At 46.3% G+C, this 18,639-nt stretch overlaps 1 protein-coding gene across 1 annotated transcript; it reads right to left on the reverse strand.

Moving 5' to 3' along the window:
- Positions 1-227: 227 nt before the first annotated feature.
- LOC146189129 (uncharacterized) lies at positions 228-5,342 on the reverse strand. Its single transcript, XM_084603221.1, has 2 exons — positions 5,198-5,342; positions 228-2,346 (listed from the first exon to the last, which is right to left on the reverse strand). Exons 1-2 carry the CDS (start codon positions 5,207-5,209, stop codon positions 397-399), a joined length of 1,962 nt encoding a protein of 653 aa, XP_084459347.1. The 5' UTR covers positions 5,210-5,342; the 3' UTR covers positions 228-396.
- Between the last annotated feature and the right edge of the window lie 13,297 nt (positions 5,343-18,639).

Raw genomic sequence — 18,639 nt, forward strand, 5'->3', positions numbered from 1 at the left:
ACCCCTCTTTTTGTGCCTGCTAGTGTTGTGCGCTTTATTTTTATAGCCACATATATAATATTTCTGACGAGATTTATACACCTTAGCGTATGCGCCAATTTTGCTTATTGCATTTCGTGTTTCGCCGAATTGCGATTGTTACCATTCATGCGGCGTGGCAAACCAGAAGTAACTGATGATATCTTACAGAGAACGAGTCATTAGAGAAAATGTAAGATTGTTTTCTTTATTCGTCACGGCACTTGAGTTCTCGTACGCCGCAGAAGCAAATACCATCGTCTTCTGATTTGGACCGTTCGATTTCAGTGCGTTCTTGGGGCCATAATAAATAATTGTTTTACTTATTTCGTAAGCACTGGCTCCACTCGAGATCTTGTATTGTTTAGGCGTCGTACTTTACTTCTTCTTCGCCTGAGTGATGATCTTGACATGCGGGGCCCCAGCAGCATGTCCGTAGGCCAGGCCGCCTCCCAGACCCCCAAGAGTGCTGTAGTGGATGCCATGCCCGACAAGACCAGCGTGAGTAGCGCCGAGACTTGAGCCAGTGACCACGGTAGCTGGGGCAGCGGAGTAGGCTGCATAACCTGTGCGAAGACCTCCAAGGCCGTAGCTAACAGCCGGAGCAGAATAGCCGCTAGTGTAGCCACCACTGTAGCCACTGTACACGGGAGAAGAATAGGAAACGGTGCGCACTTGGCTGAGGGTAGGAGCAGCAATGGTGTGGCCGAGACCGATTCCGGCACCGTACATGGACACCGGAGCTGAGTAAGCAGCGGTGCGGTACGACACAGCTGGCGCGGCAGCAACACTGTATGCGGGAGCACCTACGATGTGGCTGAGTGTGTGGCCGAATCCGAGACCTGCGCCGTACGTCGCCAACGGAGCCTGCAGCGCAGCGGTGCGGTATGACGTGGTGTATGCAGGCCCAGCAGCGTAGCTGATGGTGGCCGGCCTCACGGCCGTGACAGCAGGACCGGTGGCGTAGCTCACGGTAGGCCTAACGGCGGTGATGGCTGGAGCAGTGGTATAGCTCACGGCGGGTCTGTAGGCTGTGACGGCTGGAGAAGTAGTGTAACTGACTGCGGGCCTGACAGCGGTAGCATAGCTCACGGTAGGCCTGACGGCGACAGCAGGTGCGGCGTGGTGAACAGTTGTCACGGAAGGAGCCGTGTAGCTGACAGCCGGCCTCACAGCGGTGAAGCCAGGCGAGTAAATCGACTGCCCGAAAGTTGTACCAAGTCCAAGACCGGTTCCAAATGTTGCGACCGGAGATTGGAGGGCGGCTGTGCGATAGGCCGTGCTGAAAGCAGGTCCAGTGGAGTAGCTAACAGCTGGCCTGACAGCAGCAACCGCAGGCGCGGCGGCGACGCTGATCGTGGCTGGTCTGTAGGACGTAATAGCGGGTGCCGTGGCGTAGCTAACAGTTGGGCGCACAGCAGTCAAAGAAGCTCCGGTGGTATAACTCACGGCGGGTCGAACGGCGGCCACAGCAGGACCAGCAATTCCAACGGATGGAGTGGCATAGCTAACGCGACCAACCGTAGAATAGGCCGGAGCCGCCAGAGCTTGTCCGACAGTGTGTCCAAAGCCGAGGCCTGCCCCGAAGGTGGCCACAGGCGCACCAATGGCAGCGGTGCGGTACGCCACTGCTGGACCCTGATGGTAGGTCGTAGTTACAGGGGATGCAGCGTAGCTTACCGCGGGCCTAACGGCTACGGCAGGAGCTGCATGGTGGACGGTAGTCACGGTGGGCGCAGCGTAGCTCACGGCCGGAGCCGCAGAGACGAGAGGGGCAGAGTATGACACTCGGCGAACCTGGGACACAGCTGGAGCCACCAACGTGCTTCCTGTGCCGTAGCGGAGGCCAGCACCGTATCCGGAACCGTAACTCAGTCCTCCACCGTATCCCAGAAGGCTAGCACCGTAGCCGAGCCCCGTTCCGTATGCCAATCCGCTTCCGAGACCAGCGCCGTACCCTCCTCGGTAAGTAACTGCCGGCGCCTGTTGGACGACTGTGGTCACAGCGGGCGCAGCGGAGACGACTCTCTGGCCGAGGCCGTATCCGAACCTGGCGACGGCAGGAGAGGTCTGGACTACGCTGGATGACAGTGCCGGAACTGGAGAGTAAGCAGCCCTCACTGCTTGCACAGCCGGAGCACTTTGGACAAGGCTCGCAGTGTAAGCCGGCGCGCCGGCGGAAACGGTGTAGGCGGGCCGCAGCGTAGCGGCGGCGGCTGCGTTGTGAAGGGAGCCGACTCCAGCAGCACCGTAGAGGACACGTCCAGACCCCCCGTGAAGGAATCCGGCGAAGGCATTAGAAAACAAGGCCAAGAGGACGGGTAGTGCCTGGACGAAAGGGAAAAGGCATAACGTTAGTAGTTAATTTCTGTGCAGGGTATTAAACGTAAATGAATTGAGGCCGTACTTGTACTGGCAGATAGCAGCTGAGACTTTATCTTGGGTTGATTGTCTTATAATTAAACTGAAGCAAATGCATATGAGAGAATACTCAGTGAAGAGCTCTGCTAAAAAGTTTGTCGATTATGCTCGCGAGCTGTTATCGTCTGCTTCTTATGTAAGTATCATGTGTCTGGGAACATGATAGCACAGACCCATTGAGCTCTGTACCTTAGGCTTGCCGAAGCAAATTGTGAAATTTTGTAATAGGGCAAAAAAAATCGAATTGCCTGGTTTCTAACCTCAGTGCGCTCTGTACTGCACGGTGATTTTGTAATATTGCTATAATGTTTTAAATGGCCACCCTTAAAGAGCCGTTTTACTTTGAGTTGAAACATCTATCTGCGTTCAATTATAATGAGTCGAGCTTAATGCTCAGAACAAAACCTACATTCGAATGTAGTCCAGGCCTATAAGTCAATGCGCGGCAGCTTCTATGGGATAAAATTGGCTTTCACGCTTTACTGCTATATTTACTCTCGTTCGAAACATTCGACGATTTGGGTCAGAAGCTTTGCATACCATTAAGCGTCAACGAGAAGTATAGCACTTGCATGGCATAAAATTTCTGCTTTTGAAATTGAGAGGAACATTCGAATTTTGTCAACCTCTGAAGCACTATTTTGTTGAGTGCTAATTTACTCTAGTTTCAGACTAAGACACCGGTTTCCAGCCAAATGCAATGAAATAAGCAAAAAAAAAAAAAAAAGAAATACTGAAAGCATCCTAATGCATTCAAGAGACGTCGTCTTCGTAAAATGATCAATAATCATCATAGCTTCGCTGATCACACGATGAAGCGTATATGTTTAAACGTTCAATTCTACCTTGTATTTAGCTGGAAAAGGAAAAGAGACACGAACTGGAGGTAGTTCTTTTTCGAACTCTTTAGTTTATGGCACTCAATAGGAATGTCGTGAAAAATAATGAGATACCGTAGTGCCTACTATACAAGCCTGCTTTCTCTCCTACTTTATACACTTCAGTACCACGCTAATGCAAATCCAGGAATCCTCCAAATCCAAATCCTCTACGCTATTCGCGCAATTGTTTCATTTCAGGGCATATCCTAGGGGCAATGGTATTCGTCCTTTGAAAATATTTGGATTAAACGCAGCGTTAGTGAAGCATTTTCATCGATAAAACAAGGTTTCTCGATCGACACAAGAGCATAACGCGTAAGTTTCATAAAACCAATCAGCCGCTGCGGCGAAAGCTATGTTCATTTTTGATGCCAGAAAGTTTACAAGGCGCCCTCAATAAAAACTCGGATAACCGTTAGGCATGGTCATGCTCTTCGGTCATGAAGGCTGGTGCAAAGTTTACATTTTTAATATATATTTAAGGATAAACCTTTCCTAACTATTTAAGGATTGCTTTATTTTTCTTTGCACATTCATCGCGTTTGTCCTTATTTCAAGGCCAGCCTACTCAGGATCTTTGATGATTACCGCCAGGAACACAAGCTTACGTAACTGGTTATTAAAACAGCGTCCGTTAATGAAGAGGCTTGGAAATCCTACGCGACAGATCTCGTCCCCCTCTACAGTACTACGGCGTTCAATCTTTACTCAAGCCGTAGAAGCGTTTCGTCGTGCGTAACCAGCGAATTAATCGCGCTCGCGCATGCTTTGGCTACATCCAGGCTGAAAAAAGTGCGCTTACATTTATTGTGTCTTATCCACTTTACTGCAGTGCACTACTGCGTAATTGTTATCCATGCAGCTGAGTTGAATACCTCGATTAAATATACCAAAATATTGCACTGCTCGAGAAGTAGGTTTCTTTTCTTCAGAAACCTAACAAAATGCGATGAATACTTTGAAGGCATTATGAACAAATCTTCGAAGATCGAAAGCTTAATTGTGATACATTATGTAGCACAAGGTAAATAATATTTTATTCATATGCAATAATTAGGCTCTGGCTCTTGCACACAAAGCAACAAAGATTTCTATTTTTGCGCAACCCGAGGGGAGGGTTTGGACAGGAAAATGTGATCCATATTATTCTGCCAACGTCTGGAGTTTAAATAATGTTCGTGTATCTGAAGTTTGGATAGTCACGTCTGAATTGTGAATGGTCGTAATTATATTACTTACGCAAGTGCAGCAGTATTTGCCCGTTGAAGCTTAGTACAGTTATATATGGTTGCATGTTCTAAGCTGAACAAAAATATTTTTTCGAAGACGTAGGTAATGAAGCTATTCTTATTGGCTCATGGTTGCTACATAATTGTTGTTAATAGCTCGTCTTGCTCCCGTATTACTAAGTCGCGTATATCTATCATGTTTTTATAAAGAGAGAAGCTGCTCGGCCAAAAAATATAATTATAAGTATTTACCTTTGACACACTCCTCTCAGATGAACATCACGTGGAGCCTTTTTCCTCCAGTTGTGTATTTGTGGCCTAAAACGCACAGACTGCAAGACCCAGAAAGCCCTTATGGCTCTCCCAATTGCACATCACGTTTTAAGCATGGCCTGCACTCGCCGCCTAATCCTTAGACTAACGAACCCGCCGACGGCATCAACTCCGCAGTCTCATCTGGCCCTGTTTATTAAACATGGTCACACTCGGTTAACCAAAGCCGCAAGAACTCACCCGCTCTCCTCGGTTTAACACCTCTGAGTGACACATCAATATATATGAAACCGGTCATCAAGGTCCTCCGCGACCATCGGCTGGCAGTGTACCTCCCTGGCTGCCGCCATTGGTACGCGTGAACACCATACTCACGAGGAGCTGCATCTTGGTCTTTTTTGATGACGCAGAAGCGTGCAGTATACAAGTCCTCGAAGGTGAAAGGAAAGAAAGTCCGGGCAGTGGTATGGGCAGCAGTTACGATGGTGGTCGCCGCTCTTGTTGATGGGAGCAGGTTGTCTTTGAGTTCGCGTCCTCGAAACTGCGTTTGCGTGGACGTCGGGCTTATATACCCTCTACAAGCTCGGCAGGACCCCTGTGACGTGAGGAGGCGTCCTCGCGTCTTCCGACACACTTTCTCGCACGACGACTCTTCGCCTTGCCACCGGACGCGCGCATCCTCGCCGTCAATGCTCCATGTGTGTGTACGCGTGCGTGCGTGTGTGTCTTTCTGGAAAGAAGACGAACTGCAGCGTATTGTAGAACCCTCTTTCCAGTAGCGAGATAAGGATTCGCTCGTAGCCCGGAGTGCTTATGCGAGTGTGTCTGCCAGTGTGCGTTAGTGCGTGCGTACGCGTGCGTTTGAGCTTCTATGGTAATTGACTACCCCACGTCGCCGACTGGGCCCGAAGCCACGAAAGTCTAAAGAGCCAGAGAGATAGAAGGAAGGCGGAGAGAGTGTGCGCATTTCAACGCGCGTTGAATTCCGCAGGCTTATAACCGGACGTTCGTTCGTTGAGAAGGGGGACCGTTCGACCGACTGAGCGGCCGACCCAGAGGCAGAAGAGGCGCGCTGTTTGGTCGTGAATGTATGACCCACAGGGTGCCCGATGCGTTATCGCGAATTCGCGGTTAGCGTTAAGGGAATGACTTTCGGATCTCTTATCCGTTTTCACGCTACGCTGCCTCACTTCTCTATGGTGTTGACGGGGGTGGCCGCCTTTGGCGGTGTAGGGGTTGGGAGTGTCGTAGAGCGAACAAGGTCGTGTTCGTTGTTCGATCGGATTTTGCCCGGCTCATTTACACAACGGTGGCCCACGGAGAACTGTGCTATTAAACAGCGGACAACGAACGAACGTGTACTGCATAGGAATGCGCAGACTTGACTCATCTGTAACGGAGCGGTCGCGAGGCATGGGCCGTTAAGCGCGGTCTTTCGCAGGCAACTTGGCTGACGCCCTGATAAATGTGTCGCTGAGTAAGCCTCTGGAAGCTGTTCTGAGAAAGGCCCAACGTATTCTCAAGGTCGTTGTGGTCAGTTAAGCTCGCATCACGCAAGACCTGGACCGCTCCTCTCCTATGTTTAGATGGTACCTTGGGCGTATGTGACCCGTGCGATCGTTCTTCTGCGTAGTGGAAGCATTGGCCCAATGCCAGTAGGCAAACAGCCGCATGGGAAAATCTCTGCAGTATAACGCGACGGTCAGGAAGATACCTGTCTTAAGATTCAGCGTGGGCTTCCATCTGTATCAGAGATAACGGTTTTGGAAGAGCTGGCCTTGGCCGTCGGAAGGAATATTGGATCGCGTCTACATGGGCCAGGGCTGCTGTCGTGCGTGGACTAAAAAATAATGGCTATTCTAGTAGGCGGAAGTTCAGCGACGTGCAGTGCATGTCCGGAAGCCTACCAAGGTTCTCAAAAAAACGCATTCTGCTTTGTCGAGGTCTGTGACTCTATCACCTTGCCTGCTGTGTACACTAGGGCGCCCTAATGCAGTGTGATGTCCCCAAATGACTGAAGCAATTCTTGTTACCGAATTGCTACTCTTTCCATTTTGTTCTTCGATAAAGCTCTGAAAAATAAGATTTCACGCCTAAGCGGCGGTTGTTAGTTTCTCCAGAGACAACCACCATACCATGTGTGCTGCCTTTTGTGTCAACGCTGTCAGAACGTTCTCACGGAGTATATCCTTAAACGAGTGCCGATGGTTGACACTAAAGTGGCGGTTCTCTCCAGAGCACGTTGGGAGGATAAAGACATCTTTAACAGGGCCCATTGGGATAGTAAGTATCAAGTAGGTCAGTAGAACAGGGGTGGCTTTTGCCGAGTTGGGAGATGTTTTTGCATGAAAAGCAAAAAAAAACCTATGATTGTTCTTTCTCTGAAGAATAGCTTCATATTAGACATGGGCTTCTGGGTGTTGTTGGATTGTTTGCATTCTCGGTAAAGGCCGGCGGATTTCGGGAACAAAAACACGGCGGCCGATGACTCCATGGCTCGCACGATTTCCATCGACGTGATGCCCCAGCTTTGGAAAATACGAATTAAACTAGCGCTCAAGCAATAAGCAATAAGCAATGAAAATATGCGGGACGACGTGCTGTCTTAATTCGAAGTCTCATGTCCTATACCAGTTGGTGATGGAAAAGGGATGAGCAAGATACCTGCCTCTACAGTCAACAGTCAGTGAACGTTAAAACAAATAGCCTGTCTGGTTTATAAAAATGTCTTTCTCGTGGATGAAATTTATGTCAGCGCGTATTCAGTTACGGATGAAAGTTTACAGGATACGGGCTACTGCAAAATTTTTGCTTCAGTGTTTCTTTCAAATAAATTCACTGTGTAGTCTAGAAACATTATTGAATGTACTGACTTCGCCGACTGGAAATATTATAACGTAATCACGGGAAGATGTCCCACAGAAATAGATTTTTTATAAATCACAATATCGTAAACATTGTCTGTGGATGTACCTGACCACTTCATGATCAAATTTTAACTTCAACATCGCAATGATTATTCTTGAACAGCGAGATTGCCTATTTCCCCGGAAATAAACTGGCTGATCCTGGGAAAAACCGATGAGAATTCATTATTCTTCTGAGCACATTGTAAAATCAATTTCTGATGCTACTTCTTGGTTGTGGATCCAAGCAGTCAACGTACGTAAGTATGCAAATATGAGTGCATTTGGGATTTCTTCATTGGGGCCGCAATGTTCCCTGGGTCATACAAAGGTTGGATTTTCGCTCTGTGTAAACTGGATTCTATCTCACAGCACATCTTAACCAACGATCGAACAAGCGCTAGCTTAGAACTCCAGTTTCGATAGCAGTGCACAAATGACATTGATGTACTTACCATTTCGAAATAGTTGCACTGTTTACGCCGATCGGAACGCGTCCCAGAAATGAAACGCAGCGATGAAAACGAGATCGCAATTGTAGCTTTCGAAACGCAGTCGGAGCAGTAAAGTTTTGGTGCCTATTGATTTATTTGCGCCGCGAATTGCCTTTGAAGTAGGAGCCTGGGTACGACGCCAGCTATCGGCGTGAAGAGAGTCGCAAAGGCGACATGTTTAAAGCTCGTGTCGTCGTGTATCGCGAACGACTTTTTTGTACTTATTTAGAATGGAGTTCGCACACATAACAAGAGAAAGTTATCATTTAAAGACTGACCCAGCTCTGCCTACCTTTAGAGTTCGCTCCATAACACTCTGTTTTTTGCTAAGAATTTCATGTACACAATAATCTGAGAGTCGGATAATATAGTGACCGCAATTTTCTCAGCGCGTTGTGCACTGCATTGAGCAAAGGTTACTGTGGAGACAGTGTAAATGATTTGGTTGTTGGTAACTCATAGAAAACATAGTGTGGAAAAAATTTTCAAGGAAGCCTCTGTAGGGTTGATCTTGTTTCCCTTGTGTTTCTCTTCACTAAGTTCGTCTCCCGTGCTCCGTCTCGTAAGTAGAAAGAGAATGCCCTAAATGCCGCAACTAAGTACTATGATTTGTTCAAAGCTAGTGAAAAATTACGAGGATATGATGTCATAGTGTAGGCTTTTATCCAATATATAAAGATCCGCTTCAACCAAGATGTATCAACGTTCCTTCGCGGCTTAGACCACGTGTTTGAATCTGCATCTGAGAACATTGGAAAGTTGATTGTTATTCCATCTTCGCACTGCAAATGATCAACCGCAGTTTACAGCCTCTAGAAAATTTCTGAAATCACATAGACTTTTAAAGTGGCGTAAACCATCGAAGAACCAGTGCTCGGCCATGTCAGAGCTGCCATTCCCGTTGTTTTTCGTGCACAGGGCCGGCGCCGATGCCGAATTTTCGACGCAACGTCGCCTTTAACGCTATTGCGGTTATTATATTTTCAGAAAATTGGCACTGCTCTTGCTGTCCACGAAATGTAATAAATGCGTCACACCATTCCTTAACTCTACTTATCACCTTTGCTCAGATACACACAGCTAGGATAGACTAAGAGGCCTTCCAGGGCGTTTAGCGACGTCTTCCTACCTCGCGTACCACCCGACGACAACAACCTTTATATGGTGCGCGAGGCATCGTCTTGTGCACGGAATGACGCATGAACATAGAAAATAGCTACTTGTGGTTACGCGACCACGCTCACCGCACACCTTCTACTCGGGACACACATCAGGGGCTGTCACGTGATCGCAAGAAAACTCGCTTGTGTTTGGCCTGTGTCGCGTGTACAGCCCTCGCTTCAAACGGGGACCGCGTTTCAACTGTGTTTACATTGTAGGTGGTCTGTGCTAGTTATTTCTTTATAGCGAGATGCAGGTTGCTTTATTGATCCTTTTGCCAGCTTACAGCTGTATGAAAATATTGTATTCGACTACGCACGTGGATCACAAAGTCAGTTACGAAATCCTATGTAAACCTTTCTGCATAGAGAAATTCCCAAACAACCAGCATCTAATAAGACTGCTGTTTCTGTAGCATTTTAATATGTACTAGTAGCCCAACCAGTGATTAAAAAGCATGACTTAACACGCCTATCACGTAGCACGTGAAGTCAAGGTGCTCAAAAGTTACAAAGAAGGTGATTTTACAAAACTTGCGGCTGTTTCGGTTGTGGCAGATTAGGACGGAATGATGCAAACCACACGCTAAATTTTTATACAGGGTTGCGAGTTCTCAGAGGCAATGATCGTGTGCAAGATATTGATACTTGATGAATTAATTGCCAGTGGTATAAAGAAGTTACAGCTGTGTTTTGTCAAAACGTGTTTCTGTACGTAAACGCGTTTTTTTGAGCGTTTCGTTTAACAAACCTGCCTCACGTATAGAACGTCACCGACCAGGCATCGATATCACGAGCTACTTATGTGTCCCTGCACTAATGTGCACCGACCACAGATATCATTCAGCGTTGGTTGGTTTCAAGTTTCAAGTATATTTCATGCATACAAGAAATAGAACACAGCAAAGCAAACATTTAAGGTCTTTATATGAAAAATCTAAATTGATGATCTCGGGCCAATAAACAAGAGCAGAATACATCAGCATATATCATTACTCACTTTGACCTAAATGTGTTGAACATCCCAAATGGATTTGTAAAACACTGTAAAGTTTCAAATCAATTTAAAGAGAACGAATGATTCATTGAAGTGTAAAGTAATAAACAAATTATCAAACACAAATTAATCGTAGAAAATTCCCTACGTCAGAGGTATATGTGATAAAAAATGAATCCGCCTTTTTAACAAAATGTGGCGCCCTCTGAAAGTGGTTGAAAACGTCGTTAGGAGACTCATCCGCCAGCGAAATGGCGATGTGTGTTGTTGACAGCTACCACCACCTGTCGCATACGTCTGTCACGAATATTAACTGCACGTGGCCTCCGAGATCAGCTCCGGCGGCGCCGATTGCGAAGGCCGAGAACTGCGGGAGACCGTGGTTTGTTATCAACCAGCAGAGAGGCGCGCATGCGCAGAGCGGCCTTGTGAAAAAGGTGGATTCCAACTAAACACCGTGAACACAGTCCAACTAGTGAAAGTAAACATTGCTTTTCCGAGTCTCGGGTCGGAGGTGTCAGCCTTTAGGAATCACAGAAGTGCTGCGCTGTTGCATTAGCATCCAGAGCTGTACCCGTTCTTTCCTAGATTCATTCAAGAAGAAAGAGCCTACCAGCGTCCTAGTTCTCAGGTAGCTTCAGTATAGTTACACTTTGATCTTTACTAGGTTATCCCTTTCGAAACCTGCGACATCGATCCCCCATGCGGTGAATATGTATCCGTCGTACAATCTTATGCAAAGTGCTAGGAAGGACTTTCCGTTGCTCTTGGTTCCGTTTCGTGGCATCGATGAAAATGCAGTGCGTCGCCTCAAAATGTTTGTCTCCGCGATGTATCCTGCTTGATCCGGGTTCTTATCGCAAAGACACTCTATCACGCAGCTTTCATTGACCGCCGCTCTCGTTCAGAGTAGTGCTACTGATTTACGCCGCTTCTGAACGGCAATCGGGAAGACCGATAGGCACAGGCTACCGCGTGTGAGCTTGACTCTTCGGCGCGCTAAGTAAGGCCATATGTCACAAGGCGTTCGTTTCCGAGCGCATCCTAAAAAGCGCGAGGGCTTTAAGCGATTGCGATCTGGAAGAGCTCTCCGCTTTTGATGCGCGGAATATCGCCGTGTCGCGCGGGCGTCTATGTAAAAGTTGCTCTTCGGTCCAGTTCTCGCTAAGGTCGTCAGCTGTGCCTCGCAGGAGAGGACGGTGGGCTTGCGCTTGAATGGACGAGTTTGGCGAGGTGACACGAGGCGACGAGGCCACGTGAGCCCTCGTGGAGTTGTACTGACTCGAGAGTCGTCAGGGGCACTACTTTCCGCCACCTGAACCTGCGCATCCGAATTCTGTACAACTTTTACCGTGTGTAGTAATTTAGAAAAAATGCCTACGTGACTTCGTTGCCCTTAAGCGGTAACAAGGAGCAAAAACGAGATATATTCTACAAAAAGATGAACGAAACGGACGGCCACTTTGAATTCCCCTTCTTTTATTTTCAGCTAGCACAGGATAAAACTATAGAATAATCATTCCGAAGATTGCGCGTTTCTTTACTTATATTTATTGAAAATATGTATTAGTGATCGGTGCAAACGGGTAATTCAGCAAGGCGGACATCGTTCATGTCATCATCATCATCATCAGCCTGACTATACCCACTGCCAGCCGAAGGCCTCTCCCATATTTCTCCAATTAACCCGGTTCTGTGCTAGCTGCATCCACTTGACTCTAGCGAACTTCTTGACCTCATCCGCCCACCTAACTTTCTGCCGCCTCCTGCTACGCTTTCCTTCCCTTGGAATCCAGGATCGTTCATGTAATATGGACTATTGATTAGATTATCTACCCCGATTTAGATAACCAACATTATCATTTTCTATAATAAATGAAATATTATAGTGCAAAACTCAAGGACTTCAGCATCAGCGTTTAGACCCCTTTTTAAATTTTGGTATTGGCAATGAGGTTCGAAATATCTAAGATCAGAAGTATGCATTTTAAACCTCGTTAAGTTAACTTTCCAGCATTGCGTAAATATTATTAGGCTCACTCCCACTTTTTATTCGTCATAACCTAAACTTTTCTCTATATCAGATAGTGTAAATGAAGTTAGCAAGGCTTTGCCAATAATATCAGGCACTGAGTTGCAAATTTCTAAATATTCAATTCAGGGAAACTCCTCCCAAGAAGCTGTCGAGTGTGCTTTTTTGGCTTTCGATACTTGGAGCTATATTGCCCTTAGCGAAAATTATAAAACTGTGCTCGCAGTTGACACTCAATCCTATTTGATTTCGCGATGAGCCGCTACCCCAAAACGCAAAATAAAAAGGTACACTTCATTCAGATGATTATTTTTGCAATTATGTGCTTTATCAAGAGCATTATATTTTTGCAGTACTCTTCACCTGCACACACTTCGCCGACATATCTTATGGTTGCTTTGAAATAAAAGTCAGCATATATAAAAAAAATTATCGAGTATATTCTTTCCTAAACGCTACTTTCAAGAAGTGCTACATTTCTGGCATGGCAAAGTGTATGCAATATTTGCGCAATCGGCCACGTGCTTCAGAAGGACGAAAAAGATTGTCCTGGTTAAAAAGAAATGGCGGCACATTTATGCTGTAGTGTGCGTTAGGAAGCAGAACCCGGACCTGCCAAATGGACACTGAACTAAAGGTTTTATTTTTCTCCTAGGAGTACCAGCCCCGGAGCCCGAGTATTCACGGCATGCGACACTTGTCTCTTCCTTTTCCGTAACTCTCATTGTCCAGAGAGGGTGCTGCTACAATGCTTCGCTTTTAAAGGTATGATGTCTTATAGTTATTGGGTAACATCTGCGGCTTTTCTTGTGCATTCTCGATCGTGTATATTCATTTTGCAGCCGAATTAATCTCTAATATCTACCTCTTATCTTGCTCATGTCAACTAATATAAATTTGGCAGCTACCTTATGTTAAAGAGCCCTCGATATAGATATCCAAAAAGAGACAAAATCTCCAGCTGCGTTGCCTGAGGTATTGGTTCTTACTCATTATGCAAGTACCGGAAGTTCGTTTTCCATCTCATGCCCCCCGACTATTATAATCTATTTCTATAGCGGATTTTCCATAGCCGGCCATACGAAAACGCTTATATGTGACCATAGAAAACGCTAAAGACTGCAGTACACATGCAGCCACAAGCCTATAGAATATGTTGAAGACTTCTATAGCACAGGCTACAAAAAACATAGACTGCCATAGAACGGCTATAGAATTTTGGCGAAATATCTGTAGCTGATAATACAAAGGACTTTCTATAGCTGAACAAAGCAAATATTTGTATTGGAATCAATAGGCGGAGGGGGAGGGTTAATATAGCACTAACAACAGCAAAATGGAAGTCTACAAAGTCAGCTTCAAATCAAAGAAACGGGATGAACAGACATAAACTATTTTGGGTTATCAACAACAAATATGCATAAATATGCTTGCAGAACAATAAATATGCAGTGCATGTTGACAAGACCGAGGATAACAGGCAATGATTACAATTTACTGTATATGAATGCTGGTTAAAGTTAGGTCACGTGATTTCCTTGTTGATAACTTGCGACTAGTTTTACCAGGGATAGAAATAACCCGGATAGCACAGGTAATCGGCCCGACAGTGAAAACATACTGTCAAAACAGCATCAAGGGGGACGCATTGTTGCCAGAATGTTTCTGATATTGAATGCGCCATTGTTGAAGACTTCCAACTGTGGGCCGGCACCTCCTGCAATTCTCAACATTGGCCATACCATCCTATAGGCTGGCTACAAGGGGTCAGCTAGGTACGCTACTGCTTGCTGACATTGGCACTATGTTTGGAAACCAGTAGTGAACTTTGTCCGTGCTATACGTGGCTTGCAATAGTTCACTTATGCTGATGCAAGCACGGCAACATCGTCCATCAGATAAATCGGATAGCCAACATTTTATATAGATTCGTGTACATTGGCAAATATTGGTCACTACTCAAATAGATTGGACTGCTAAAATGTAATATACGTTCATGTACATTGGCAAATATGTTCACTCATTTAGGTATAACTGCCAACATCTGATATACATCTGTGTATGCTGGTACTATTGTTCGGTCTGTTATGTTGAGTTGCAAAGACCAAGTATGTCTTCACATACATTGATTAACATCGCCTGATTACTTAGCTAGACGGCTAGCGAGCGTTGGTCAACATTCTCTCCTAATACTGGCATGTATCTTGACATGCATTTGACAACTCTGTTCCGTTGCTTATGATAGCTTTTCTCCGTGAGGCGTTCTCCTGCGATCCTTGGTGTTCGAAATTAGTCTTTAGAGCGTTCAGGTGAACAATTAGCCGCACATTGAACTTGCGCGCGTTCGTAGGTTATCCGACAAGCCGTAAACAAATTGCAGGAATAATTCTCTTCCGCCTTATTTGATAGCGGTTCATGAACCTTCAGGCAACATTAGCTACTGTGCATTGTTATAATATAAAACAAGATCTCCCCTCCCTCTCCCTCCCCCCCCCCCCCATCACATTCCTAGGATACTCCATTCTGCCGGATTCGCAGTGTACGTGCGGTGTTCGAGATTTAGCTGTATACTATTACGCTTTGGTTTTTCTTTATCTTGCAATAAATAAAGATTGCAAACGTTGCCCGCTATATTCATATATTTTGACTGGAAATCTTATTAAAAATATAAAAATGAAAACCCATTTTTATATTTTTGATAAGGTTTCCAGTCAAAATATATAAGTATAGCGGGCAACATTTGCAATCTTATTTAATGCAAGATAAACTAAACCGTAATAGTATACAGCTAAATCTCGAACACCGCACTCATATTCACAGCGCCGCCGGGGTGGTGCAGTTAGACATCCGACTACTATGCCGGAGTGCCCGGGTTCGAACCCGACCACGGTGGCTGCGTTTCGATGGAGGCGAAACGAAGTGGCGTTCGAGTACTGTGCGAGTACTGTGTTATCCTTGTTGTTGTTGTTGTGGCTGTAAGAAGAAGGAAAAGAAAATGCACGGACCTACTACTGGCTCTGTAGCTGAGCCACCTCCGCTGCCTCGTGCAGACAGAAGAGAAAATAGAGAATGTGTTATCGCACGTTAAAGGTCCCCAGGTGGTCGAAAACTCCGCAGCCCTCCACTACGAATCCCCTTTCTCTCTTTCCACTTTCATTCCCACCTTGCTCCCTTCCACTACGGCGCGGTTCAGGTGTCCACAGAGCATGTGTGTGACAGATACTGCGCCTTTCCCTTCCTAACCAATTATTATTATTATATTCGCATGCACCTAATTTTTTTATTGCTCCCTACTTCAGCCAAGTGTGCGGATAACTTAAACCCATACATAAGAAAAATGTCAGCGAGTTTTATTCCCTTTAGGAGATAGGTGTATGCAGAATGAAGAGACAAAGTGCATTAAGCCGGGGTTCTAGCACATTTCTTTATATTAAAACGTCTCAAGCAAAGGGAAGTTATAACTGAGCGCAAATATTTCTATATTCCATCAATGATGAAATAATGCATAGAAACACCAAAGCCAACTAAATGCGCTGTACAGCGGTAACGAAAGGTTCGCAAAATTTCCATTCACATTTTTTTTATACGCACAAACACTTGAAGTAAGAAGCTTGCCCGGTGTTGGGCGCTCTGTACTGTTCAGCTCGAGCGTAAGCTATATCCTTCAAGACGCATACGCTTCCTCCCCCCTCTCCCACATACCACTGAAGCACTGGAGACATCTGACAGCAGAAGGCGTCCGTGTGCTGTGCGATGTCAGCGCACGTTAAAGATCCCCAGGTGGTCGAAATTACTCCGTAGCCCTCCACTACGGCTCCTCTTTCTCTCTTTCCACTTTATCTCCCACCTTCCTCCCTTCCCTTACGGCGCGGTTGAGGTGTCCACAGAAAACAAGTGAGACAGTTACTGCGCCTTTCCCTTCCTATAAATCAATCAATAAATCAATCCATAAAAATCTGACAGCAGAACTGGCTCCTCGAAACTCCCTCCTTTGTTCATGTTATTGTTCAATGAACGCGCTTGCCTCGGTCGACAGTTTATACTAGCCCTGCATTTCTTGCTCCTTTCAGACCGCTCATCTACGAACCAGCCATACGCTGCCCACTCCCTCTGTGACCCGCGCCAGCACTCGTCCACACCGCGACACATTGAACAAGTGGAGAGTAGTACAGGGATGTTCTTATTCGACCCCAATACTTCCCTCTCTGAGCCCAGCCAAATTTCTACACTCCGTCAATACGCTCATCAGCATTAGCTGCCAAATGAGTGAGTATATTTCTTGGTGCTATTTTAAAGGTTACACTTTGTATGCACATTAATGGCCAAAAATTTTGCGGACAGAGGAATGCAAAAAGTAATTTATTCCTGGTTATTTTCCAACGCCGTACAAAACTTCGCATTTTATTTTAGCAGACGAAGCTCTCGTTTCGAATTATTTAGATCTGCCTTCAATTTAACTCTGCCTGATCGCACCAGAACATGCTTTTTTTTTAATATCCCGAGCATATCCGAACTTATTTTGCATGCATTCATATACACATGTTCTTAAGCTGAAATCGCCAATCTTTTCCCAGGGAAGACTCCATATACCTTTGCTTCTAATAAATTGTTTGTGCTACGCATTTTTGTACACCATGGCTGAGAGGCCGGATACAACAGCAGGCAATTTTAAGCTACACGCGGCAGTTAGTATGTATGTTCTTTTCTTTTTTATCTTATTGCCGTAAAGGCGATCGCTAACGATGGGCGATAGTGTTATTTTTCACTGAGTTTTAGCCGCCTATTTTTAGTTCGGCGTATTTGACCTGTGATGCCAAAACTAGGGCTTCATTTTCTACATGAGTTTTCGTTCTTCACATATACAGACAGCATCAAAAATGCGCACATCTTATAAAGTGAACACTGTGATTTTCTTTTTTCAAACCACATAGTCATCATCATGGCGGGCCAAAAGGGCGTGTGTGGAACCTGCTCCGCTCCTTTTCAAGGCAAACAGCAGTACATCGACAGTTCAGGCTGGTGCACAAGGTGTTTTCATCAAAATGCATGAACATCGATGCCGAAGAATATTGTCATCTTCGCCTACAATACGGCGCCGTACGCCGTTCCGTCTCGTATATGGCAGAGAGGCCCGCACGATATTGGACGCGATGCTCCCGTGCGTGGAAGAAGCGGTCGAACCCGATGCCGCCCATTTCGCAGAACAGGCCGAGCAAGCCCGTCAGCTGGCCCGCTTGCACATCAAGGAGCAACATGCCACCGACGCTCGACACTATAACCTTCGGTACAGGGAAGTCCACTACGAACCAGGGGACCAAGTGTGAGTGTGGACCCCCGTGCGCCACAAAGGCTTGTGCGAAAAACTGCTCCACTGGTATTTTGGACCCTATAAAGTCCTGCGCTGCTTAACAGCGTTAATTACGAAGTTATTCCAGATGGAACTGTGACCGTGAGTGTACGGCGTCAGCGGCCTGAAATTTTGCAAGCGGTGCTTAAAGCAGTACGTTTCGCATGACCGCTGTGTCAACGTCACGTTTCGTAACATGGACGCTTCCTGCAAGTGAGACCCTGAGTTATTGTACAGTTCACCTCACACCTAATTTTTTTGACCTCTCACCTTGCCATTGGGACGATGTTTTTCTTTCACAAGGGGGGGGGGGGATAAAGTGTCACGACTCAAGCCACAGGGAGCCGTGAAGGTGCACGTAGACGAAGATCCGAGAGTAAGGTCGGCTTCTAGCTCCGATAACAGTGTCCAGCACCAGCGTGCCTCTCGAGCCAACAACCGCTTCGTCGTCGTCGGCACCAAGCACGGCAGTCGCGCGGCGCTAGGCACGTGGCAATACGAGCTGCTTATGAACAACGGTGATACCGAAGGCAGGCCTACCACCCGCAGTTGTGCTGCATTGGATGAAGGCAGCGCTGGCGGCTCGACAGTTAGTGAAACGGATGCTTTCCATTTAATCCGCTAACTATTCCTCAAGATTGAGGCTCTGATTGCTGTGATTGAATACCAAGGCACCACCATCTCTGAGCTACAAGCCAATAACATAAATCTGTGAACTAGTTCTGCAGAACGCCAACACATCAACTTGCAACGACGCTTCGAATTACCCGGTAGCTCAAGCTCGCTGGCCTTCCACCGCCCATCCGGGAACGACTAGCTTCACTACGCGTTGCCCAGTCAGTCCAGCATTTCTGATGGGGCTCAGAAATCTACTCTTAAAG

This window comes from Amblyomma maculatum, chromosome 5 (assembly GCF_055883805.1).
Source record: "Amblyomma maculatum isolate TAMU_Amacu chromosome 5, ASM5588380v1, whole genome shotgun sequence".
Lineage (NCBI taxonomy): Eukaryota > Metazoa > Arthropoda > Arachnida > Ixodida > Ixodidae > Amblyomma > Amblyomma maculatum.